The sequence below is a fragment of the Amblyomma mixtum genome, chromosome 1, assembly GCF_055824585.1.
Source record: "Amblyomma mixtum isolate Tamu chromosome 1, ASM5582458v1, whole genome shotgun sequence".
NCBI classification, from domain to species: Eukaryota; Metazoa; Arthropoda; class Arachnida; order Ixodida; family Ixodidae; genus Amblyomma; species Amblyomma mixtum.
Window position 1 is genome coordinate 84,254,124 of NC_143012.1, and position 24,328 is coordinate 84,278,451.

General features: G+C 48.5%; 4 protein-coding genes across 4 annotated transcripts; 2 read left to right on the forward strand and 2 right to left on the reverse strand.

Moving 5' to 3' along the window:
* Positions 1-167: 167 nt before the first annotated feature.
* Positions 168-8,856, forward strand: LOC149367031 (uncharacterized). The gene is made up of 6 exons (XM_089553644.1): positions 168-719; positions 2,250-2,770; positions 3,667-3,882; positions 4,756-5,024; positions 6,211-6,630; positions 8,360-8,856. The coding sequence occupies exons 1-6, from the start codon at positions 326-328 to the stop codon at positions 8,598-8,600; spliced, it is 2,061 nt and encodes a 686-aa protein (XP_089409770.1). The 5' UTR covers positions 168-325; the 3' UTR covers positions 8,601-8,856.
* Positions 8,857-11,596: 2,740 nt separating this feature from the next.
* Positions 11,597-15,506, reverse strand: RpL15 (ribosomal protein L15). The gene is made up of 4 exons (XM_089553653.1): positions 15,434-15,506; positions 14,159-14,345; positions 13,560-13,696; positions 11,597-11,933 (listed from the first exon to the last, which is right to left on the reverse strand). Exons 2-4 carry the CDS (start codon positions 14,328-14,330, stop codon positions 11,628-11,630), a joined length of 615 nt encoding a protein of 204 aa, XP_089409779.1. The 5' UTR covers positions 14,331-14,345; positions 15,434-15,506; the 3' UTR covers positions 11,597-11,627.
* A 224-nt stretch (positions 15,507-15,730) lies between these two features.
* On the forward strand, positions 15,731-16,787 carry Polr2J (DNA-directed RNA polymerase II subunit RPB11). Its single transcript, XM_089566368.1, has one exon. It carries the CDS (start codon positions 15,984-15,986, stop codon positions 16,335-16,337), a length of 354 nt encoding a protein of 117 aa, XP_089422494.1. The 5' UTR covers positions 15,731-15,983; the 3' UTR covers positions 16,338-16,787.
* A 1,989-nt stretch (positions 16,788-18,776) lies between these two features.
* Positions 18,777-23,588, reverse strand: LOC149367034 (ATPase ASNA1 homolog). Its single transcript, XM_089553668.1, has 2 exons — positions 22,845-23,588; positions 18,777-19,322 (listed from the first exon to the last, which is right to left on the reverse strand). The coding sequence occupies exons 1-2, from the start codon at positions 23,370-23,372 to the stop codon at positions 18,813-18,815; spliced, it is 1,038 nt and encodes a 345-aa protein (XP_089409794.1). The 5' UTR covers positions 23,373-23,588; the 3' UTR covers positions 18,777-18,812.
* Between the last annotated feature and the right edge of the window lie 740 nt (positions 23,589-24,328).

A 24,328-nucleotide genomic window follows, 5' to 3' on the forward strand; every position in this document is an offset into this window, starting at 1 on the left:
TATTCACTTCACTTGTTTTTTAAACAACTTTTTAATGTAATAAATAGTTAATTTAATTATTAAATTTTTTTTAAGTTAAAAATTTTAGTTTTGTTGTTTTTTGCGGTAATTTTTTTCTAAAAAAAAAGTTACGGCACGTAGTTTCGTAGCTATAATGGCGCCCATTACGAAAGATCATAGAGGAAGAAACCGTGCAGGAAACTAAGGAAACTGTCAAGAAAACGGTCGGCAAGTACTGAGCGGATGATTTCCCGCGGCACCGCGCAAACTTGCCTTTAGCCCACGGCGTCGCATCATCTCAAGAGCGACCGACCGGAGCCGAACTATGAACGGCGGCTGGTCGACGGCCGTGTTCGGCGCACAGCTGTGGGCCGCCCGTGTGTCGGACGAGGGTCGCTGTCGGGTGCGCTGCTTGCGCGCTCTGGGAGGCCGGGATGGCGTTCACGAGACTGTTCCCACCAGAGCCGAGATCCAAGTTACAGTCTCCTCCGGCCGAAGGGACTGCGAGCTGACGCGCGTGTGTTGTTGGACGAGCGGCCTCGAGACACTCGTGCTGCGAGCCGGAAAGGAGGTGCACGCATGGGACGCCGAGAGCGGAACTTTCAGGAGCGTCGCAGAGGTGCCTGCCGACGACGCTTCGCGATGCAGCGCAGTGCTGGACGGCCCGACGTTGGCGTTGCTTTCGCCTCGCCGATTGCTGCTGCAGCCACTACCACCATGTGCGTCTGTCGAACTGCGATCGATTCCTATGCTCCGTCCGTGTCTTTCTCGCAGGGCAGTTGCCTGATCAGTGTGTGTTTGAATCGCACATTGTTTTGCGAAATAGGGGGATATATGCGAAGTTTGGAAGCGCAGTTGCTTCGTCTCTGCCATGGAGAAATTGTAATTAAACAAGAAAGTTGAGTTAGTTGGTGCTGGGGCACTGGCTGTGACATGTTAGCTAGCGCGAATAAAACAGGGGACAGATAAACTGACGGGACTAGCGTGTATCCCGTCTGTTTCTCTGTCTCTGTCCACGGTTTTATTCGCACTAGATAACATGTCAGAGAAATTGTAGATCATTTTCTTTTTTTGATGTGTTCAAGAGCGTCCGCAGAACTTTTTCCATGAGGGGAGGGGCACCCGATTTTCAGGGATGGGGGTGGCAGTAGGTTAGCACCAAAAAGGAACTAGTGCATAAATAATATCCGTAATTCCAGGCCCCCCTTCCGGACGCCCGTGGATGTGTTAAGCATATGCACGTCTTGCTTCCTTGTGCTTTACCCGTTTCACTGTGGTTTCAGCACATCAAGGGCACATTAAGTATGATTCTCTCTTTCACTTAGGGTCCCAACCCTCTCTAGAAAAAAGGAACTTAATTCTTTCTGTCGGCATATGCTACGAGTTATGACTTCTTTTGTTACGGATCACCACAATATGTACTTTCTCGTTGTAGTTCTTGTAGGCTTCCCTATATTTTTTTTGTCATTTCTAATCTACATACAACCTGCTTTGGAAAAACACTCTATGTGTAAATTCCTGATTTCATCAATGGTCTGTGGGTCGATGGCAGCTGCCGCTCAGTCGTCATGGTAGTTGGAACATGATAGTTTTTAGTGACGTCCATGCACAGTTTCATGTCAGTGTCCTACATGCAGTTGAAAAGCCTGCTTAACTAACTGCTCCAAGAACGAGGTGATAATAAACAAACAATGCTTAGCTGGCAGAAAAGGTGGTGCTTCGTGATCAGCAGAGGCATGTCAGTCATTGCAGCGCTACCTCAAATTGCAGAACTGCACTGCTTATCCAAGAACACCACTGTTGCATCAGGCACCTGGCTTCCCTACTTAGTTAATTTTCAACTTTGCCTGAGTGTAGCTCGTACTCAACAGCCTGCTAACTATAACTTGCATGCCAAGATTTCTGACCTTTTTTCATTAAAACTGAATTTCGAAACCTGAATTCGGTGCACTTTTATTGTTGATTTTTTTTTTGTTTAAGCCGAAAAGTCTAACCCCATTCATATGTCACGTGAAGCTTTGTAGGGGGCTAGTTGACTGTGCATACTGAGGCTGTGGAGTGCTAGGTTCCAGACAAGGGAACAACACAAGACATGAGCGCTCGTGTCTCGTGTTGTTCCCTTGTCTAGAACCTAGCGCTCCCCAGTCTCAATATGTCGCATGAGTCAGACATCAGTTGCGGGCATTTATTTTTCTTTGTGCCTACTGGTTCCATCTTCCCCGCATCTGAGCGAACCCGTACACTTGCAGTGGACAGCTCTCAAGCCGTGGCAGACCTGGCTGAAGATGAATCAGCTCAGTCCATCCTCTGTGGCACCAGCTGCCAGGCGCTTATGTCTGAAGAACCCTGGCAGCAGTGCTGGGTCCTCCTCTGTGTCCTCGCACTAGAGAAAGGCGCATGCTTCGTTGCGTCCTCGGGCACTCGCACGACAAGGCTGAAAGCCGGACTCTTCTTAGGCTCCCTGTACGAAAGTTCCCATTTGACTGCCTGCCTGGTTGTGCTTCCAGCAAGGCCCATTCGTGAACCAGTGGCATCATCCCTGAGTCGTCTCAGCTCTGTGTTCCAAGACAACACCACTGTGGCATGCACCGCATCTGGTTCAGTTTTGGTGGTCGAGTCTGGCTGCCCCCGGTTTCGATGCCAGCTGCCGTTTCAAGACATTGCACGGGTTCAAGGAAGCTCTTTTTGTGGCAGTTTGGACTTTGTGCTTGTGTGGTCTTGCTCTGGTGGTGCAGCGGTGATCCGGCAGGATTCAAACAAGCATTTCCAGGTGAGGCACCGTGAGCAGATTGGTGAAAAGCCAAATTCTGAGCCTTACTATTGGTGGTTCTACTGATAACGCATTAAAATGAATTGAATACTGGCTGTTGATTTTAAGGCAAAAGCCTTTAATGCCTCATTGTTGTAAGCAGGAGTTGTTGACAGAAATGTCACGCTTTTCAATTGGTCGAAATGGTCATGACGTCACAGTGCGCGAATTTCAAACAGGGCCAATTGTACTTTGGCTAGTTACCATGCGACCAATTAAAGGGATTGTATAGTGGTCCTCCAAGTAAGTGTGACTGAGTTTAGTTAATTAATTAAATAACAAATTAGCCTAATTAACCTTTCTAGTCAGACGAGATAAGTAAATAAAACCGAGTAGGAAATTCGTCGAGTTGGGGAACTGAACCCCGGTCTTCGGAGTGCGAGACGAGCACGCTAACCACTCCGCCATGCCAGCTTGATGGTTTGGAATGAACAAAGGCGCGTCTAGTGAATATGGTGTCATCGTTCACTCCCATCTTTCTCCTTTCTCTTACGGCAAGGTTCAGGTGTCCAGCGAGACATGCGAGACAGATACATTTCCTTTCTTCAAAAACAATTTTACCGACGAGCAAGACTCACAGCCGAATGAGTGATGGCATTCTGTGGACTCCCTGGCAGCGTTGCAAGACGTTGTTGCCTTCCACTCTTAGAGGCGAAGCTTAACACCTTAACCACACATCAGTGACACAGGCAGCAACACCGCGCTTAAGCCTTCCGCCTCACCGCACTTTGGGTCAACAAAGTGCCCCCCTGAATTTTCTTTGCTCAGTGCCTTTCCTACATTGTTTCCCAAGAGACTGTGGTTCTCGGCCGTCTCTCAGCCTCGCTCTGAGCTAGGCTGCGTTCACGTGCTCCCAGGTTGGCGACTACATAGAGGCCGGTCCAGAGATTTCTTGCGGGGACTTGCTGTGTGCGGGCAGTGAACAGGTCGTGTCCTGGGAGCCAGCGAGTAGCCGCGTCCGCTGCCTGCAGCCAATCCAATCCGTGGCGCACGACAAGCAAGAGGGGGAAGCCGCGAAGGGCAGTGGCCCAGCGTCGAAGATTCTTGTGGACCTTCTGCAGCATCATTCAGGCGTGAGTGGCCTGTGCACTGAAGGGCTGCCTAGACTGGCGTGTTGTTCGGTTTTGAAAAAAAGTTGAAAGCAGTACTGGAAAAGCTTGAAAGCAGTACTGGAAAAGCTTGAAATTCAGAGTGGTTCGTTTAGGTTGGCGCAAAAGGCCAAGTTCTAAACAGAGGCATTGGCTTAGATGAGACACAAGCACAGAAGAAAGGGGTTAAGGACTCTTGTTTGCATATATATTTCTGTTTTGCACCATCTTAAAGGACTGTAGACACCAAATTTTTGCTTTCTGTTTTCTTCTTTCATGGAATGTTCATGATAGGCATGGGTCCATCAATGGAGCATCCCCATGGTATTCACCTACGACTGCTAAATGATTTGCAATTGAATTTCTTCTTGACACTGTTTTGGTTTCCCTTTCAGCAACTGAACGATGGCTGTGGCGTTTAGTTGAACCTTAGGCCACATAAGGCCCCCCCCCAAAAAATGGTAATACAACTCCTTATACATTGTTTGTTGTAATTTTAGCTCCTGAAGCAGGCTGGTTTGAGTGCTGGAGTGAGTTAAAACTATGTAGCAGCGTTTATATTGCAGTTTTTCCATGCCTCAAGTGATCTAAAGGTCAACTGCACTTCACAGCCATAGTTCGGTTGATGAAACCAAAACAGCATGGTAGAATAAATTTAGTTACAAATTATTTAGTGGTCTCAGGTGGTCGAAATTTCCGGAGCCCTTCACTACAGCGTTAAAACCCCGTAAACCCCGTTAAAACCCATTAAACGGACATTAAAACCCCGTAAACCGTAAAGACTGTTGTGCCCACCTTGTTGGTAGAGGCTCTGTCTGGCTTTCCTTCTATAGATAACAGGGAAGGTCTGATGTGCAGGCCAGTCAGGCAGCGCTTGAGAAGCTGAGGAGAGCCCGGGAACAGGCCGAGGCACTCTTGCATGAGACAACTCGAGTGCCAGCAGATGCTGACAGCAGTCCGACTGGAGGCACGTCACTGCTGCCCGTGCTTCCGTTGGAGCAGCGACCGGCAGAGGAACCACAGGAGGTGGTCCAGGTGGTGGCAGAGGCAAAGCTGCTCGACTCCTGGGCTCACATCTGGGGCCGCCGCCTTCTACTGGGCTATCGATTCAGCTGGCCGCCTTCCGCGTGAGTCCTGCCAGCGAATCTAATTTGGGACGCCCATGGCAAGTGCCCAAAGCAGCACTTGTACTTTGGGGCCACGCAGTTGTTGGCATATGTGCATGTACTATCAGAAACGAATGAAACGCGAACAAGAAAACTGAGGTGGGAACACAAAAGCACGAACGTATTAGCTCCTGTATTGGAAATACAAGCACGGTTGAATAACACTTCTAAAGAAGAATCTTCATGCCTTCGAAATTGAAATAGCAGGAGCTAGTGTACAGCTTACCCTGGCTAAGAGCTGCGCATTTTCCTGTGCGTGGTTCAATTGTCTTGTTCGCGTTTCATTTCTTGCTGATAGTACTTACCTAGTTAGGATTTGCACTTGTGGGAGTACAAAAAAAAAAACGGAGACAGAACAGACATGCACACATGGCAGCCCGTACTCACAACTGTTTATTCCTAAATGGAAGAAAACATAAAAAGAAAACTGCCTACATTCTGAAACTTGCAGCATGGTGATGAGTGCATGTTATTCCAGTGAATAGATCTGAATACAGAGAGCGCCACACAACTGGCTGAGCTAGGCTGAGTGCCACGAAACATGAAACCATGAAATCTAAAGCCAGAGAGCCGGGAAGACGAGACAATAGATGGCAGAGCACTGCATCTAAGCCTGTATGAGAGCATGTGTACTGAATAAACCAGTCTAATCTAATAGGGTGTTGTCTCTTTGGGGTCGTCTAAAAGACATTACAGTCAACCGTACTAACCGCCACCTTTCTGGCTGTACTGTTCGAGAGTTTTCTTTTCTTTTTACATGCACCGTGGGCTATACAAGGAGTGTTAACTCTTCTGAGGCCCACATTCTAGGCAGAGATGGGTTGTGGCTCAGAGAGTAGCAAATTGGTTGTGTAGTTGTGAGGCAAAAGTTCCGATCCCCCATGTCACATATTGGTGCATGGCCTCCCCCCCTTTTGTATCTCATTGATTGTTTCCAAACCATCTATTGTAACACCCCGCAGTAATGCTGCTGCAAGTATGCACAACTTTGCAAAAGCTTGTCTCAAATCTGACTGCGCCTGCATATACTCATTGCATGCTTAAAAAGGGGAGCACTGCTTTTGCATTGGAGGCAGTTTTTGCATTGTCTTGTATTGTAAGTAAGCTGATAATCAGACCTGCATATGTGCTGCCACACCACGTGCAGGGAAAAGCCGGCCACCGTTCTCGTGGTCAGCCCCGGAGTCACCTTCGGCGTGAGGGTGTCACTCGAAGAGGGCGCACTGGTAATTGGTGCCAGCTGTCGCCTTCCAAGCGGAGCGGTCAACCCCATGGTTGTGTGCGTTCTTGGGGGCTCCCTGTTGAGACACCAGTGCGAAATCGACTTGGAGCGGCTGCCCTGGCCCAAACAGGGTCGGCTGCCTCCGCGACCCGCCCTCTGGTCCCTGACTGCGGCACAGCACAGCCACCACTTCGCCGCCCCAACTGTGGCCCCCTGGAGGCTGTCTTCCCTGGAGGGCCTGACCCGTGTGCACGGTGGACTGTACATCTGCTGCGATGGGGCCTCACCTCTCTTCCAGGCCAGTGCAGAGCTGCTCCCCGACGGAGTGCTCTGTCTTCGCGGACAGTGCGTACCTGTCTTTTACTGTGCATTGTTTCATCATCATCATCATAAGCCCGACTACGCCCACTGCAGGGCAAAGGCCTCTCCCGTGTCCCTCCAATTAACCCTATCCCCGCAAACTTAATCTCGTCTGCCCACCTGACCTTCTGCCGCCCCCTGCTACGCTTGCCTTCTCTTGGTATTCACTCCGTTACCCTTAAGGACCAGCAGTTATCTTGCCTTCGCATTACATGCACTGCCCCAAGCCCACTTCTTCCTCTTGATTTCGACTAGGATGTCATTAACCCATGTTTGTTCCCTCGCCCACTCCGCCCTCTTCCAATCTCTTAACGTTACACCTATCATTTTTCTTTCCATAGCTCGCTGCACTGTCCTTAACTTTAGCTGAACCCTCTTTGTTAGCCTCCACGTTTCTGCCCCATAGGTGAGTACCGGTAGGATACAGCTGTTATATACTTTTCTCTTGAGGGATATTGGTAAGCTGCCATTCATGATGTTTGCTTGGCTGCAAGTGTGCATGCAAGCAGATGGGAACAGCAATAAAATACAGAAGACCAAGAGCTCAAATTCGAGCACAGTATAAACACAGACAGGATGGCAAACAGCAATAAAGGAAGGGTTCAAGTGAGCTTGAAAGTAAATTGGAATCAATGATAGAACAGATGAGAGTTCTCAAAGTGATGTTGGCAGAAAGGCAGTTCCATGCACTTGGCATGTGTGGGATGGGGGAGTAAATAAAACTCGGAATTTCATCCTTGTGTATGAAAAATTAAATCACATGGCACTGCACCCCAACTGCACCCCATAGCAGGCAGGTGCTTTCATGATTAAAGCAGCTGGTGATTGAAATGGCAGGTTACGAGAGGTGACTCGTCATTAAAGAGCGCAAACAAGATGACGACAGAGGAAGAAGACAATGAAAACAAGTGGCGACTGCATTTTGTCAATAACTGTCGTCATATAAACATACCTTGGGGTGCAGACTGTGAGTGCCCTGCTAAGATGGGACGCTTCCAGATGTCTATAAAAAAAAAAGTAAGGGAGCAACAGCTCTTTATAGTAATTCCATACCTTAACGAAACGGAACTGAGCTTCCTTTGGCCTTGGTTCGTGGGAGCAGAAAAGCTATTTCAGAAGGGCATATACTTGGGCTTGTTGGTTCATATTTGAAAGGTAAAAACGTAGCGCAAGTAAACAAGGACACAGAAAGACAGACAACACACGGCGCTAACTTCCAACAATGGTTTATTTCAGAAAGGAAAGGTGGTTTTATATCGATATCACGACCAACACGCTGACAAACCATGCACTAGCAAAGCGTATCAGCCAGATATGCGAGCTCTTTTGCCAGCAATGAAACAGAAGGGGTACTAAACACAATCATCTTTCAAAAGTGATATCCATTCCGCTTCTATGATTTCTCGTGTCAACCGGTTATTGTGCACTTTTGGTCGTGATATCGATATAAAACCACCTTTCCTTTCTGAAATAAACCATTGTTGGAAGTTAGCGCTGTGTGTTGTCTGTCTTTCTGTGTCCTTGTTTCTTTGCGCTACGTTTTTACCTTTCAGAAAAGCTATGTTTGCCGATATATTTTTGCATGGCTTTTTTAAAAACCAATGCAGAGCTGTGCTTGACAAACAAAAGGTAGTGCTTTGTGCTTTAAACACTCTAAAGCACTGCACTTATCAACCTTCCGCAACATCCCCTCCACCTCATAATTGTCTTTCAGGGATGAAGAGCAGCTGTCATTGTTCGAGCAGTGGCTGTGGCGGCACCTCCCAGGTGCCAGAGAGGGCGCGGTACGCATCTGTTCACCTACTGTACAGGACCAACTGGCCACTCTGCTTCGCCACGAGGCGCGGCAAGTCCGTGCCCTGCTGCAAGAACCGTACGCAGAGGCTCGTCGCTCGCTGCACAACACTGAGTGGCACACGGACTTCTTGGCTCAGCTTGTCACTGACAAGTCCTGACGCTGCCTTCACCTTCACAGCCCGTCGACCTTCATCATCATGACTGCTCACTCAAGGCAGTCATGCTGTTCGTTATTGTTATGAACTGTGCTTCGGAATAAAGGTTATGCAGGAATGGGTGTGCCTGTTCACATGCAAAATTCAACTACTCGGTTGAAAGTGCCTTGAATCAGGAAGCCTTGCAAGCCTCCACCAGCTTGCTTTCTCGATCTGAAACGTATAGCAATTCACATGTTTGTGTAAACCGCTTTTGAAAAGTCTTTATCCTTTGTCGCTAATTTATTTGCAATCAAATTTCATTTAGATAGTAACACGTTCAGCATTCGTACTTGCCTGTCTTGTAGTCAATGGTTGCACTTAAAGCGCGGTATTCCAGCCATGGGAACTGCGCGCGCAAACAGGATTTCTGGATGCCGACTGCCCAGCGATGCAGAAATGAAGAAGAACGGAAGATGAAGCCGCGTGGAGATGCAGGCTACTATTGAAGGGGTCGAAGTCCGAGTAAAGTGGTACGACAGCCGGGCAGTGAATATTGCCAGCACATTCGGGAGTGCCGAGCCCCTAGGAATCTGCCAGCGGTATGACCGCAAGAAGAAGGAAGCGAAGTTCAGCAGCCAGCCATTGTGAAGACTTGCAACACATTTATGGGTGGAGTCGACCTTCTAGATGGGCTCATGGCGTACTGCAGAATTTTTCTGAAGTCGAAGAAATTCTACCTGCGATTTCTTTTTTTTTTCATTTTGTTGACATGGCTTTTGTGAGCAGCTGGCTGCTCTACCGCAGGGACTGTGATGCTCTAGCAAGCCTGAAAAAACAGCAACTAGATCTTTTAGCATTCAAGGCTTCTTGAGCCAGCTGCCTCTGTAATCAGATCAAGGACATGATGAAGAAGAGGAGCCAGTCGTCTCTTTTCGTGGAAGCAGAGCTTCAGAAGAAAAGAGGACCAGCAGCTCCAACACCGAATGCTGAAGTCCAACGAGACAATGTTGGCCACTGGCCTTAAGTGTCGTAGCAACTACAACGGTGGAAAAAGCCTGGCTGCAAAGGGCAACCTGTTTCTTTCTGCACAAAATGCAAAATTCATCTGTTTATCAAAAAAAAGTTCAAATTGTTTCATTTCTTTTCACAAGAACTGATGTACAAATGTGCCGAGCTCAAAGAAATGAGTTCTGAAGTGTGTCTGAAAATAAACATTTTATGATCCATTACGACCTGTTGTCGCGTTTTTGTGACATAGCCGTAACTTTGTTCCCAAAACCTCGACATGCATAAAAGTTGCTGTGTAACTTCCTCATAAGCAGACCATAAAAAGCCACAGCAAAAATAATTTTTTTACATAGTACGCTAAATTCAGGCTAGAAGACATTAAAGGTGCACCAAAGAGGAATCTCAACTCATCTTTTTACCGTAAGAACTCCTACATGTTCCGAGCATTCTTAAAGAGTTGTTGTCCTGTGTGGCCGATTTTCCTAATTTAAATCTGATGATGCGTCATGGCTCCCGCCTTTTTTTTTAACTCACCGCTGACGGTAGGAGAGGTCAACCAACCTTTCAGCGTCCCGTGGCGGCTTACTGCTCTGCCATCCCCGGAGCGATCGGCAAAAACAGAGCCCACACATATTTTTATTTCAGTGGGCCTAATTCGCAGCTGTGTAGTCTAACTGGATCAATTTATTCACGGAAACCTAGAAAATAAAAAGTGAAAGCAAAACCGTCACGCGACTGCCTGAAAGGCACTCCTCCTACCTCAAAAAAAGGCGGGAGCCGGGACGTTTAATCCGATTTAAATTAGAGAAACTGGCCGCACAGAACAACACTTTGAAGTTTCTAAGAATGCTCGGAACGTGGAGATAAGAGTTCCTGTGGTTAAAAAAAAAAGTTCAGATTTCTCTTTCGTGCACTTTAAAGGTATGACGCTATAGCGTAATGGTTTATTCCTATATACAAAGAAGGTCGTCCTCTGTACATTCATAGATCCCTGGGAGTCCTCGTACCCCTCCTGGCATATTGGTGCACCAGTCAAGCGATGCGCCACTGCCCTGCGATGGCAGGTGCTCCCAGTGGTGGGCCTTGTGTGACACAGGCTGCCCTTCCCGAGCGACCAATCATAAATTTAAATGCCACCTAACACGATGGGCACGTTGTGACGACGCCGAAAGGTCACATGGGCCTACCTGCCTCCTAGGTTGCTCTGGAGACCACCTGCCAGAGCTATCATCATCAGCCCGACTATGCCCACTGGAGGGCAAAGGCCTCTCCAATTAACCCTGTCCTTCGCCAGCCACGGCCACCATATCTCCGCAAACTTCTTAATCTCATCCGCCCACCTGTCTTTCTGCCGCCCCCTGCTATGCTTGCCTTCTCTTGGAATCCACTCCGTTACCCTTAAAGGGAGGGGCTGCGAAACACTGCTTGGTGGGATACCGGCTATACTTCAGGTGGGTTCTTTTTGTCACACAGATGCTGACTTAAAAAGAATTACAGGAATCGATGCACAGGAACGGGAGTTATTCAGTGAAGAAATTTCAAAATACAAGCAAACAAAACGCTGCCCTCAACTCATTTTGGCAGGGCTTCCCCCTCCTATTTCGCTCTCCCAATGACGGCACCTGGCGCAACCAATCAAAACAGCCTGCCAGAGCATGTTGCGGAAGTTTGTACTCCATGGTTGCCTGCTCTCTTACCCTTAAGGACCAGCAGTTATCTTGCCTTCGCATTATATGCCCCTCCCAAGCCCACTTCTTCCTCTTGATTTCGACTAGGATGTCATTAAGGCGCGTTTGTTCCCTCACCCACTCTGCCCGCTTCAGATCTCTTAATGTTACACCTATCATTTTTCTTTCCATAGCTCGCTGCGTTGCCAGAGCTATGCCCGTGACTTTTCACTCAAGGCCACCGCCGGATTGCGTTATTAGGGTGGCACAAACTACAGGTCAGGTGGAAGATCTCTTCCCCACAGTACACACACTACAAAAAAAGACTCTGGAAGAGCGACGGAGAGGGGGGGGGGGGCAAAGTTTATTGGCCTCAGCGCTTCCTGTGCATCTGGAGCGTGTTGCGGCGCTTCCAGCAGGCGCGGCGTGATCCGCCCACGGTCTTGGTGTAGCGGTGTCCCTTGCCCAGGCCCCGCGACTTGCGTCCGGCCGAGGTGAGGCCCCGCAGCTCCCGGTGCTTGTGCACCGCCTGGCAGATCCAGTTGGCCTTGGGGTCGCGACGGATGGCCTTGTGGAACGGATCCACCAGGATCACCTCGTAGTACTTGAAGGTCGAGTCCTGGGCCACCCAGTACGAGTTGAGGACGCGCAGGGCCTTGCACCGGCGGCCCACCCGCTCCTGTTAGGGTTCAATGGGGAGGAGAAGGAGACGACACTGGTCAGAGGTCATGCGCAGATGCCCGAGAGGCTAATGGACAATAAATCAAACACCGTGATATCGAAAACAGTAGCAGCACTTGTGTACGCAGCTCCAATATGAAAGGGAACTACTGCACACAAGAACGAATTCTGTCGTTACTTAAGCAGTGAATTTGAAAATGTCTATGAAACATTACCCGTACAGAGAAAAACTGCTTGACGGAAATGTGCACTATATACTTAAGAAGTAATCATTGCTTTAATGCGGATATGTTTCCTTTCACACTGGGGCTACCCATACGTCTACTTGTGGAAGCTGCATGGAAAGGTAGCCAGCATGGCAAGGCAATGAGGGCAGTTCCGACAGATGTGGAATGTGCAGTATGCAACTGAAGCCACGTTCACATAATACAAAAGACATGCAAACAAATATTGTTCAAACTTCTCACTGCCCCACACAGCACTACATATTTTCTGCTGGCAACATGTCACTGCAACTTTATAGCAAGGATCAATGACAGTGAGAAGTACGGGAGGTTGGACCCTTGATAGCCCGAAACAAATGAGAAGTACGGGAGGTTGGACCCTTGATAGCCCGAAACAAATTGAATGAGGGTTGGGAGGGGGAGCATCAGTCCATTTAGCCAACGTTCCGACAAGATGAAAGAAAGTCCCCTAGTCAAAACATTGGCTAGTGGGCTGAGGCCTCCCTCTTCAGCCCTTGTTCAACTCATAGCCTCTCGCAGCAAGGAAACTTCTACGTTCAATGGTCAGCAACAAATACCGCTCTCAGCCAAAACAAATGGAAACAAGCACTTTGCAGGTTTTCCTGCAACAAATCCACCAAGTTTCCAAACTTAGGCTGTGTGTGCTGCATTTCATAAATTACCAATAGTAGGGATTATAAACTTTTTCCTCGCATGTTAATGTATTTCAACCTTAGCACACAGATATGTACACCAATGGGTTACCACCGACCATTCCTTATCCCACCTACTGTATATTACTGCTGTACTACTATTGGTAGTATGCTGCAGCTGCCTACTTGTGAGAGCAAGGCTGCTGTAGTACTGTGCTCCACTGGCTTACTAGCATTTTGCTGTGCTTAGAAAAAAGTTTCCTCTGACACAATAAGCTTCTACAACCCTCTTTTCAGCAAGGATTAGGATGTCCCCGAACACTGCCGAGGTCTGTCAACATGTTGAGGACCTATTCAAGGTCCACACAGCAGTGTCACAGACTGCTCCCAATTAGGAGCAGAAAAAAATAAAAAGCAACAACCACAATGCCACACAACACGAGAGTGGCTCCCCTGAATACTGGTAACCTGAACATTCAACAAGAGCAAAAAAGGCCACCACTGTCTGGAAGACGTTGCAGTAACGAGCGTTAGTACCGTGACATCACCAGCACGCGGCAGATTGTTGTTTCTACAATGCTATTGTAGATGGCGCTACAAGTCTCAGTGCGAGATGTGCTGTTTTCTAGTTGCTGCCACAGATGGCGCTGTGATCTCAGGGTGGTAGCAGACCCCACGAAATCTCAAAACGGGATGAGTAAGAGCTCACGCTCTTAAAAAAAAAAAAAACAAGAGAGCGACGCCCACCTCGGCGATGGACTGGTGGTTGCGGACAGGCTTCAGGCTGTTGACACCGTGGTTCTTGGGCTTGCCGTAGGTGCATCCCTTGGGCACCTGCTTCCTGCGGCCACCGCGACGCACCCGGATGCGGTAGATCACATAGCCTGCACACCAAGGGTCATGCGTCACCCGTCAGAACGCTCACACGTGCACCTCACCTTAAAAAAACTATGCAGTATACAGTGGGGCTACCTTCTTTATCGCGACAGCACCAAGCACCTCAGACGATGCCTGCTTACAGACAGTGGTGTCGCAGCATGGCCACCTTGATTTGGTTTATTTGGTTTATTGGGGTTTAACGTCCCAAAGAGATTCAGGCTATGAGGGACGCCGTAGTGGAGGGATCCGAAAACGTCAACCACTTTGGGGTTCTAACATGCATTGACATCACAGTGCACGTTAAGGAACACTGGGGTCGAAATTTCCAGAGCCCTTCACTGCGGCCACCTTGAGCAGCACATGAAGCTCTCCCATAGCGTTACAGAGAGGACTGTGGTAAAAGTAAGCACTCTGAACAAGAGCAGCTGGGCAAAGTGGGTGTGGTTATTATAGCGAATGATACGCACCCTGCTTGGCACGGTAGCCAAGGCGGCGGGCCTTGTCTGGCCTGGTGGGGCGGGGTGCACGGTGGCACGTGTTGAGCTGGCGGAAGTACCAGCAGCGCAGCCGCAGCAGGAACCGCATCACATCCGACTGCTTCTTGCGCCAGAGCTCCTGCATGTACTTGTACGCACCCATGGCGGCTTCGCCTGCCTGCAAAGGGGACGGACGCTCACTTTTTGCACTCTTCAATCTAAGCTGCAACTTCACAGTTTGAACTGAGCAATCATCATCGTTCTTTAACGTACTTTCTTCAGCCATGGTTGATGCTGGGCGCCAAATGACTTCCATTAGCTTTAGAAAAGGCAAACACTGACGTCAAACACGGCAGCAAAACTATCATCAGTAAAAAAAATGAGGCTCGGCTGTCTGCCTGCTAAGAAAGGAGTGCAAAGCTATCGCACAAGTGCCAGTCAGGTCACGTTTTATTTTAAGCCCGAGGCACAGAAAGCGTTCTGACCTTGCTCCCTTAACTAGTAACAGGGCAGACTAACATTCATTGACCCACTGCTAGTCCGGGCTGTCATTTACAAACCTGCTCGTATCGCTCTCCTGGGCAACGCAGCTGTGACTGCCCCTCACACAGAAGCACTAGTGTCCGTGATTACAACAAATAAAATTTCTTCGTTAAATGCATCTAATAGGCTATTATGTCGCGTTGTAGTACACTACACAAACTAGGCGGGGTTCAGTCTTGTGCCCAAAAAGCCAGTGCTGTAACCCAGCGAGATCGCGGTGCCCAAAGGCTGATAAATGAACTCTGCTGCTAAGACACACCATTCGCACGGCAATCTGCTAATATTACTAGCATAATTGGTTACAACAGAGCTTATATGCCAATGTAAACTGCGTGAATTGCAGGTGACAATCTGGAACACTGAAAGCATGCACAGCTTTGTTTAGTGCACTACGACTGCCGGCATAAGTCAGGCATATGTCGTGGTTTCAGAAACGGTAACAGCTTAAAAGCAGTTTTTTCTCTTTTTTTCGTATTCAGTCCGTATCTCCGACACAGCGCAGTTTTTCAGCACTCGCGAAAGCGCATGCCTACATGATAGGGGATGCTCGCGAAAGAAGGGTAGATGGAGGCATTTAACAGGTATGAAACGAACAAAATATTGCCATTACAGCAATTATCAAGGAATAATGCATAGATCTTACTGCACCTAAAAGCTCTACCGGCCTGTAAAACGCAGATCAAAAGAGATTACAACTCAATAAATTCACAGAAGCCAACATACCTAACCGGCGTACACCCTGAAAAAGAACGGAAAGGAAAGAACGTCTCGTGGATTCTCGTTCAATAGAGAAAACGCGAGATGCATCAATGTGACGACGGCTTGTTCAAAACTCACCAAATTCAACCTAACTTTATTCTTCTCGTACGCAGTTTTATTTACAATCAACAAAAATTAATTGTTTTATTTACCTAGAAATGCCACTTTTTTTACAAAGTTTTTACTTTATCAGTTACTTTTTGAAAAAACATTTAAGGTGGGTGGTGATTTATAGTCTGTTTCATGTCTCGTTGCAAATGCGGTGGTAGCTTTTAGTAAAATTTTTAGAGATTCGGCGGAAGCTCGACAAACGTTTGTAGATTTGTCTTCGGCCACCTGAATTGGCAGTGAACAGTTTGACAGGGTAACTTTATTCTCGGCTGTTTCTAGCATTTCGTTTCTGCATTTTTTCGTGACGCTCGCCTACATCCAGCGTCGTTGTCCACCGCGTTTGGTGAAGTCGTAGCAGCAGTCCGACGTCAGCCCAGGGCGAACCGCGCCGAACATCGTCGCGATGAACGCACCACCGGCATTCGAGTCATTCCTGCTGTTCGACGGTGAGAAGAAGATCACCATCGAGAAGGATACGAAGGTTCCGAACGCAGCCATCTTCACTGTGAACAAGGAGGACCACACGCTGGCCAACATGATCCGCGCGCAGCTACTCAAGGATCCGTGCGTGCTGTTCGCCGGCTACAAGGTGCCGCACCCGCTCGAGCACAAGTTCATCCTTCGCGTCCAGACCACCCCGGACAGCACGCCGCAGGAGGCCTTCACCAACGCCATCACGGACCTCATCAGCGAGCTGTCGCTGCTTGAAGAGCGCTTCAAGGAGGCCGTGCGCGAGAAGCACGATGGGCTCGAGTAGCCCACGACCTCTGTGTGTTAGTGACCGCTGTTCCGTTTCGAGCTGTCTGTTGTGAACTCTACTGGACCCGTTCTTGTGGAAGAACAAAGCGCCTGACGCGTTGTTAGTTGCAGTTTCCGGGCACCATGCTAAAATAAAAGGTGGCTGCTGTCTCCGCTGCCATTATGGAAATTCGGCAACGGACACATTGCATGAAGGCGCATTGACAAGTTTGCGTCTACAATGACGCGGTGCGCATGCCGTGTTCATTGGCGAGTGCGTGGATTTGATGCTTGATGCGTGGATTTGATTTCCTCGTTAATATTAAATGCTTGCATACGAAGCTAGGAATCAAAACTTAGCACAGGCAGAGACATTTCTTGGATCGCATTTATTGGGTTGTAGCTTTGGTTCATTTTCATGAGAATTTATACAGAATGCCTGCTGAATAAATTTTGCGTTCTATTTTGACTTTGCCTTAAACTGCATGATTTCGATTACTAAGAAAAAGTCTAATCTTCCATCATGTTGATGTGATTGGTGTGAAGACAAAAAATGTACTATTCTTGCAGCTTTGCTGACCTGCTGGTTCCTCTTGGCTGACCATCATTCTTGGTACCATATGATGAATGCATGTTAAGTGCAATTCTCAGTAAAGCCAGGCCACAACATGCACTGTACTGATCATTTAAACACAAACTATGGACTAAACTCGCAAGGACACTACTGTTGAAATGCTTATACGCAAGAAAAGTGCCCTGCTTGTGTAGTTCTTGAGCCCTTAGAGATAATTGTGCTTTGGCTCATCTAGGGGCAGATTTTTGAGTCAGTCTTGAAACGAGGGTTGCTGTGCCATCTGAACCATATATTTCATGGACTTTCGGTGTCAAGAAATGGGGTTGGTTCAGCATAGTTTTCGCATGTAGAATTTCTTTCCCAGTTGAGGGAAAAGCCCCGTTTAACTCTGCCTGTGGCCAAATCAGTAATCAGAACTCTAGCTATTGTAGTCAGCCAACACTCGTGGTACAATGCCTGCAAGTAAACTGTTTCCAGGAGGCAGCGAAAGAATTGTTGGGAAACATCTGCTGTGAAATTTTTGGCCGCAGCTGACAAAGTACAGGGTTAGTTGGAGAGACATGGGAGAGGCATTTGCCCTGCAATGGGCATAGTCATGCTGTTTTTTTTTTTCATGCAGTGGAGTGTGCTCAAATTCTCGAGACTGAACAGTGTATATTTCACTTCCTCTAGTTGACCCAGTACATTCTAGAAAAATGGCTTCTTTGTGAGGGTACTTACAATGGAAATAACAAGACATACCTTTCAAATACAAAAGAAAAATGGGCATAACCACTCAAGTAGTATTACGGAGTAAATAGAGCTGCAGAGAACACTATAAACCCATTCATCACATTGAGTGTATACATGGCAATGAAACAAAACGTATAGCTGCTGAGCTATTAAGCATTGCATTGTTCACCAGTAAGGAGTGCACAAAACTTGATACTTCACAGCCTAAATTCTTAGATGTTTATGGGAAGACATCATTATTCGATGAAGCCATGACAAACTGCAGCCGACGTGCCATGTTCAGTTCAGCTTTTGGCAGGATGACACACAATCTGATACACCAGTGAGTTGTGTGCTTGTTTCCTGCATTGGCCTCAGGTTAGAGTCTCGCAGCTGATGCACCCTTATTGGCATGGATTCCAAGTAAATCCCAGCACATGCACCAAGAAAGTGCACTCAATCCCACAATGTGCAGAAGCATTTCGTTTTCACTTGCTACCGCAGCCCAAAACATGAATTCATACTGCACCAGTAAATCTATGCCTCAACAGCACAGGCTTATTTTCTGGGCTTCTTCCATGGCGCTGACCACATACGTCATATTCAACTTCCAAGTTTCACTTGCATACAGCTGTGAAGAGACTCTGCATAGAGCAGGTTGGCCAGAAAATGCATGCTTCATAAGCGAGCTCTCAGACACTATTAAATTGGCATTTTAAACCTCGAAACACAATTGCATGGACCAAAAACGTACCTTAATACGTGGCTTGTCACCAGTGGTGACACAGAAAGACAAACTGGAACAGGAGCACACCGTTCTGAGCTGCAGCCATCCACTCCTGCTGTTGTTTGATGCATGCTTCCCATCACGTGTGTTTGATCAAGACTAAGATATCACTTTCAGAAGTAATACTTGTCACGCATCAACATGACAAGTATTACTTCAGAAAGTGATACCTTAGTCTTGATCAAACACATGTGATGGGAAGGATGCATCAGTGACACGTAATGCAATGGAAACCCACTGCTCTTGAGGAATATCTCAGGCCAGCACCTCATGTGGCATGACTGCGCACCCTTGACCTCCAGCACAAGACATGCATGCTGCAGCATTGCTCCCCATGTAGATCAGGGAAGGCCTTGGCACGTAAGAGACACCACAAGACACAAGAAGACAGCAGCAGCAGCAGAAATTTATTGAATGCCCGGCTAGGAGTCGGGCGGCGTATAGGGCGGCACGTACGGCTGCACGAGGTGGCGGGAGAAGGCGCGCACCTGGTCGGCACCACGCACCTCCTGGTCGAGCAGCGGAAGCCGTGTCACGTGGAAGTCCTCGTACAGGTCCTCGATCTGGTCCAGGTACTTGGCCTGCAGCCGGCAACGGGCGGCACACATGCGGCACGGATTGCGCTCGGGGAACAGCAGCTGGTTGACCACGATGTTGTGCGTGTCGATGCCGCACTTGGTGAGCTCCTGGACCAGCCGCTCCGTCTCGTACAGCGACAGGAATTCGGCAATGCAGACGCACACGAACGTCGTCTGGTCCGGGTCGCGGAACTGCGCATTCACCTGGCGGATGACGGGCAACATCTCCTCCACCTTGGAGGACATGGCGTCGGCCGTCAGCTCCTGCAGACCCAGCAGGCCGGCCACTTGGGAGATGAACGGGCTGAGGTGCGACTTGAGCCGCAGCAGCTTGCCCATGCCTTTCTCCATCACCTGTGTCAGAGGGAAGAGTGCATGCACAGCGTAAGGATTCACTCGGTACATGATCAGTCAACCAACGGTACGTGATCAATTAACCAAACAAGCTCAACCCCAATGCCATGCGCACAGATAGAAATGGTGCGTGGTCAAAAATATGTGCACAGGTTTGATGAGGCCCTTGGTAAAACACACACGGCAAGGAAGGACTTGAAGCAGTCAGTGTATAAAGCGTAACTACATATGTGCATCAATAAACAAAAGCAGTGCAATATGACAATAGGAAAGCTACACGTAATGAATGACAAGAGGCACGTTAATTATCAGCTGGTTTAACCCTTTGCGCGGCACGGTGTCTATCATTGTAGATGCAAATTTTCAAACATGTTTTCAAAGAGTCTAGTGCTGCTCTCATGAAGTCAGTGATGCCGGCTATGTTCTAAATTCTCACTGGACAGTATGCCAGGGCCATTTCATGCCCACAAAAGAGGGAAATAAAGATGGACACCACAAACTTCTGTAGAGCACCAACTGCTGCCTGATACTGTCACTTCTTTCTTCCCTGACAGCGCGGAGAGAAAGAGAGAGTGAACTTAATGTGCTTGAAAAAGTCATGCAGAGCTCCCATGGTTTGGTCCTGATTCCAGGGTTCCTGTGACCTTTGCTGCCCAGCAAGTCCATTCAACAATCCAAAGCTGGTCTTCCGATTCAGAATCACTGCTTGCTCATAATGCCAGTTGCTAAACACTCTACCTTCACTGCGAAGGCATTAACAGCACACTGTTAAAGGGACACTGAAAGGAAATATGAAAGGAGACACTACACTACACTACACACTTCGAGGACATTACCACCACTTTTTCGCAACTGCTGCAGAGAGCACGGCGAAAAAGTCCCCAATTTCCTGCCCCATTCACAGCTCTCGGCGAATCAGACAAACCGAACTAAAATAAAACTGCTTGATCTGCCAGTGAGATAATCCATTTCTGCAGTATTAATTAAATGGTGGCAGTGTAACATGATAGGTGTAGCATTAAGAGAAGGGAAGAAAGCAAGAGTGAATCAGGCAAAAAAATGCGAGTTAGTAACATCCTAGTCAAAATCAAGAACAAATGTGCATGGGCACAGCATGTAATGCGAATGCAAGATAACCGATGTCTCTTAGTTGGTAACAAAGTGGATTTAAGGAGAGGGAAAGCATAGCAGGGGGCGTCAGAGGGTGAATTTTTTGGGCGATAAGGTGGCCACAGGCACACAACACTGTAATGGTTTAGTTTATGCGGTGAATTTGCGGGGATAAGGTGGCCACAGGCACATAACACTGTAATGGTTTAGTTTATGCGGTGAATTTGCGGGGATAAGGTGGCCACAGGCACATAACACTGTAATGGTTTAGTTTATGCGGTGAATTTGCGGGGATAAGGTGGCCACAGGCACATAACACTGTAATGGTTTAGTTTATGCGGTGAATTGCAAGGATAAGGTGGCCACAGGCACATAACACTGTAATGGTTTAGTTTATGCAGTGAATTTGCGGGGATAAGGTGGCCACAGGCACATAACACTGTAATGGTTTAGTTTATGCGGTGAATTTGCGGGGATAAGGTGGCCACAGCTGGCATATGACACTGTAATGCTTTAGTTTATGCGGGTTAAACATCCCAAAGCGACTCAGTCTATTAAGGATGCCTTAGCAGAGGGCTCCTGAATAGTTCTACCACCTGGGGTTCTTTAACATGCACTGACAACGTACGGTACATGGGCCTCTAGAATTTCGCCTGTAATGGGAGAGGCATTTGTCCTGCAATGGATGTAGTTAAGCAGGTGATGATGACAACTCTAAGGTGAGCAACGCTCCCTGCAATGCTTTCCTTTAACTGAAATAATGCTGTGCTAGAAATTTGATGAACCAACTGTGACCGATTAAGAATTCACATGACAGGACATAGTCATCAGGATTCACCTCCGTCTTCATCACTTCCTCAGCTACCCAAGCATTTCTCACAGTAAAACTGAGCACTTGCAATCCTGTGGCATCTCTCAATATAGGTAGACCTAGTATTCCCCTTAAGTTACCTTTTAATTTGCCTTGGGCTCCAACATCAAACAGACTCTGATGTCTTGAGAATGCTGGACAAGGTTTCGTCTCGTTTCTTTGCCACGCTGCATTTTTCTGCAGCTTCCAAAGTACAGATGTGAGCAGACTTGTCTAGAGTGCTAGAGCAGTGTGCTTCGGGACACACAAAAGAAAGCGTTGCCACAGATACTCAGTTAGGGACGGATTGCTTATGCTTTTGTCGTTTGTATGCCTACGAAGCTGTGCTCGGACATGAGCACTGCAATCAGTACCTGCGTTATAAAATTCCTTTCTTTGCTCCGCACAGCGCCGCTCGAGCCCTCTAGACAAGCCTGCTTATCTATGCACCTGACCTGTAATGTGCACATTCCTACAGACATTGTATGCATAATCTATTTTGCTTGTTTTCCCACTGCATGTATGTTTCTCAGGCAGCCCATTTTCTTGAAATGGCTCGTACTGGTAAAAGCATCCTTACAGTCCAGTAAAAGCATTGGGCCATGTTTAGTAGTAATTGGACGTAAATATACTGTACATGTACAAAATAAAAAAAAACAACACATGCTGCCGGACAAAAGAAAGAAAGGCCACATGCAATGAATGAAAGGTGACGTGTTCGCCTAGAGAAGCAGCCGTTCCGAGCAGGAGGTCATGGTCAAGCATTGGCAGGTGCATCCCTCCATGCCCACGTGAATTCTCGCTAGAATGACTAGATGATTGGACACAATTTTGCCCGGATGTTCTAGAACAAGATAATGGCTGCACTTCTGGACACTGGGGAACAATCCTTGAGCAAACAATACTTACATGCCTCCTGACATATCTGCTATCACTCAGTCTGCACCTGTTGTTTGTCAGAGACAGCGAGATTACGTAATTCAGCCAGCTGGCATGAAACTTGTGTTTCAGAATTACTCACTATCCGAGGTTTCACACAACATATTGAAATCAAGGTCAGATGGGTGATCCACCGCTTAAAGCTGTGATGATGGCAGGCATCTGGCATCCAACCACTGCGTTATGAGTGATGCACGTTTACCTCCCTCGTGAGCCTACAGAGAGTTTGGCTTCGAAACGAACTAGGTCACTTCCACAGCATATATGATTAGTGGGCCTAGCCGAATTAGGCTGCAATGATGGGCAACAGCCAACCAACGGAAAAGGGGGGGGGACAACAGACAATCAAGCAACCAAGAATGAGCTTTTCACCTGAACCAACAATGCCAGCTTTCTTGCAGCTGAACTATGAAGACTGCCAACGGAATTAGATCGTGCAAACTGCTTTTTAGGGCCCCCGTAGAAGTTAGCTAAATTCACATTTCATCGCCTCGTTTCACATTTCATCACCTTGATTCGCACTTCATCACCTTGATTCACATTTCATCACCTGAGTACACATTCCATCACCTTACGTGCAGCTAGCTAGCTGTCCAACCTGTTGCACCGCTAAACTCGCTCACCTGCGGGAAGGAGAGCAGCCGGAGGGTGTGTCCCGTCGGCGCCGTGTCGAAGATGACCACCGAGAAGTTCATGCTTCGCACCAGCTTCATGACCTCGGCGTAGCTCATGGCCTCGTCGATTCCCGGAAAGGCGCCCAGGATCTCCTGCATCATGCTCTTGCTGGCGCGGAACGGGTCGCCTTCCTCGAAGTACTCGTCGGGCAGCTCGGAGAAGCCCAGGTTGGGGTCGATCTCCATGGCGTACAGGTTTCGGAAGCCGTTCACCAGCGTGGGCACCTTGGAGAACTTCTGGTCGAATGCGTCAGAGATGTTGTGCGCCGGGTCGGTGGAGATGATGAGCACGCTGTCGCGCGTCGCGGCCAGCTGCACGGCCAGGCTGCAGCTGCAGGTGGTCTTGCCCACGCCGCCCTTGCCGCCGACGAATACCCACTTGAGCGACCGCTGCTCGATGATGTTCATGAGCGAAGGCTCGAGCGACCCGACGGCGGCCGCCGCCTTGTCGTCGTCGCCCATCAACTCGGTCGCCATCGCGGCCCGCTGCGGCGCGGCTGGTGCACGGTGAACCTAGGCTGCTTGCCTCGCCAGCAGCTCCAGCCGCGGTGATCGACGGCACCTCGGCTCTGGTGCGGACGCTAGGGACACGACGACAATGTAGCGCACAGATGCCGCACACCACCGCAAGCCTCCTCGACGGGCTTCATTCGATTCACGGCGGCGCATCGCCGAGACAACAGCAGTTAATGCCGTTTCCGCTATGAAACGAGATATGACGTCATTTCCGTGACGCGCCGGCGGCGTCTGCCGCTGTGCAGCGCGAGTTTCGTGGTCGCCGTCGCCAACGTTTTTGGCTGGAGCCCGTGCTGCCAGTGAAGGAAATAGCTCTCATGAATGGAAAAGGAATTGTGTACTGCGTAGACGTCAAAGTAATGAAAACTGCGTCTTTTGCACGGTTGAGCCTTGGAGCTGCAAAGCTAGCAAATGATGAGCTCGATTAACGGTTATCGTCACCTGACTATTTTCCTACTTCCCTGTATGCAATGCGGGCTGCCGAGATGTGCATGCACTGTGTCAGCCAACGTTGTGTCAGCGGTGACCGGTGACCGATGTCACGTAAGCGAAACCACCTGAACTGCCGCCGCGGTGGCTCAGTGGCTATGGTGCTCGGCTGCTGGCCCGAAAGACGCGGGTTCGATCCCGGCCGCGGCGGCTGAATTTCTTTGGAGGAGAAATTCGAGGCCCGTGTACTGTGCGATGTCAGTGCACGTTAAAGAACCCCTGGTGGTCGAAATTTCCGGAGCCCTCCACTACGGCGTCTCTCATAGCCTTAGTCGCTTTGGGACGTTAAACCCCATAAACCAACCAACCAACCGAAACCACCTGAACTACCTTAGGTAAACAAACCGCCCAGAGCAGCAAAACCTGACATGCAAGGTTATGCAGCACGATGTCCCACATTACAAAGCCCGAACATCATTTACTGTGCA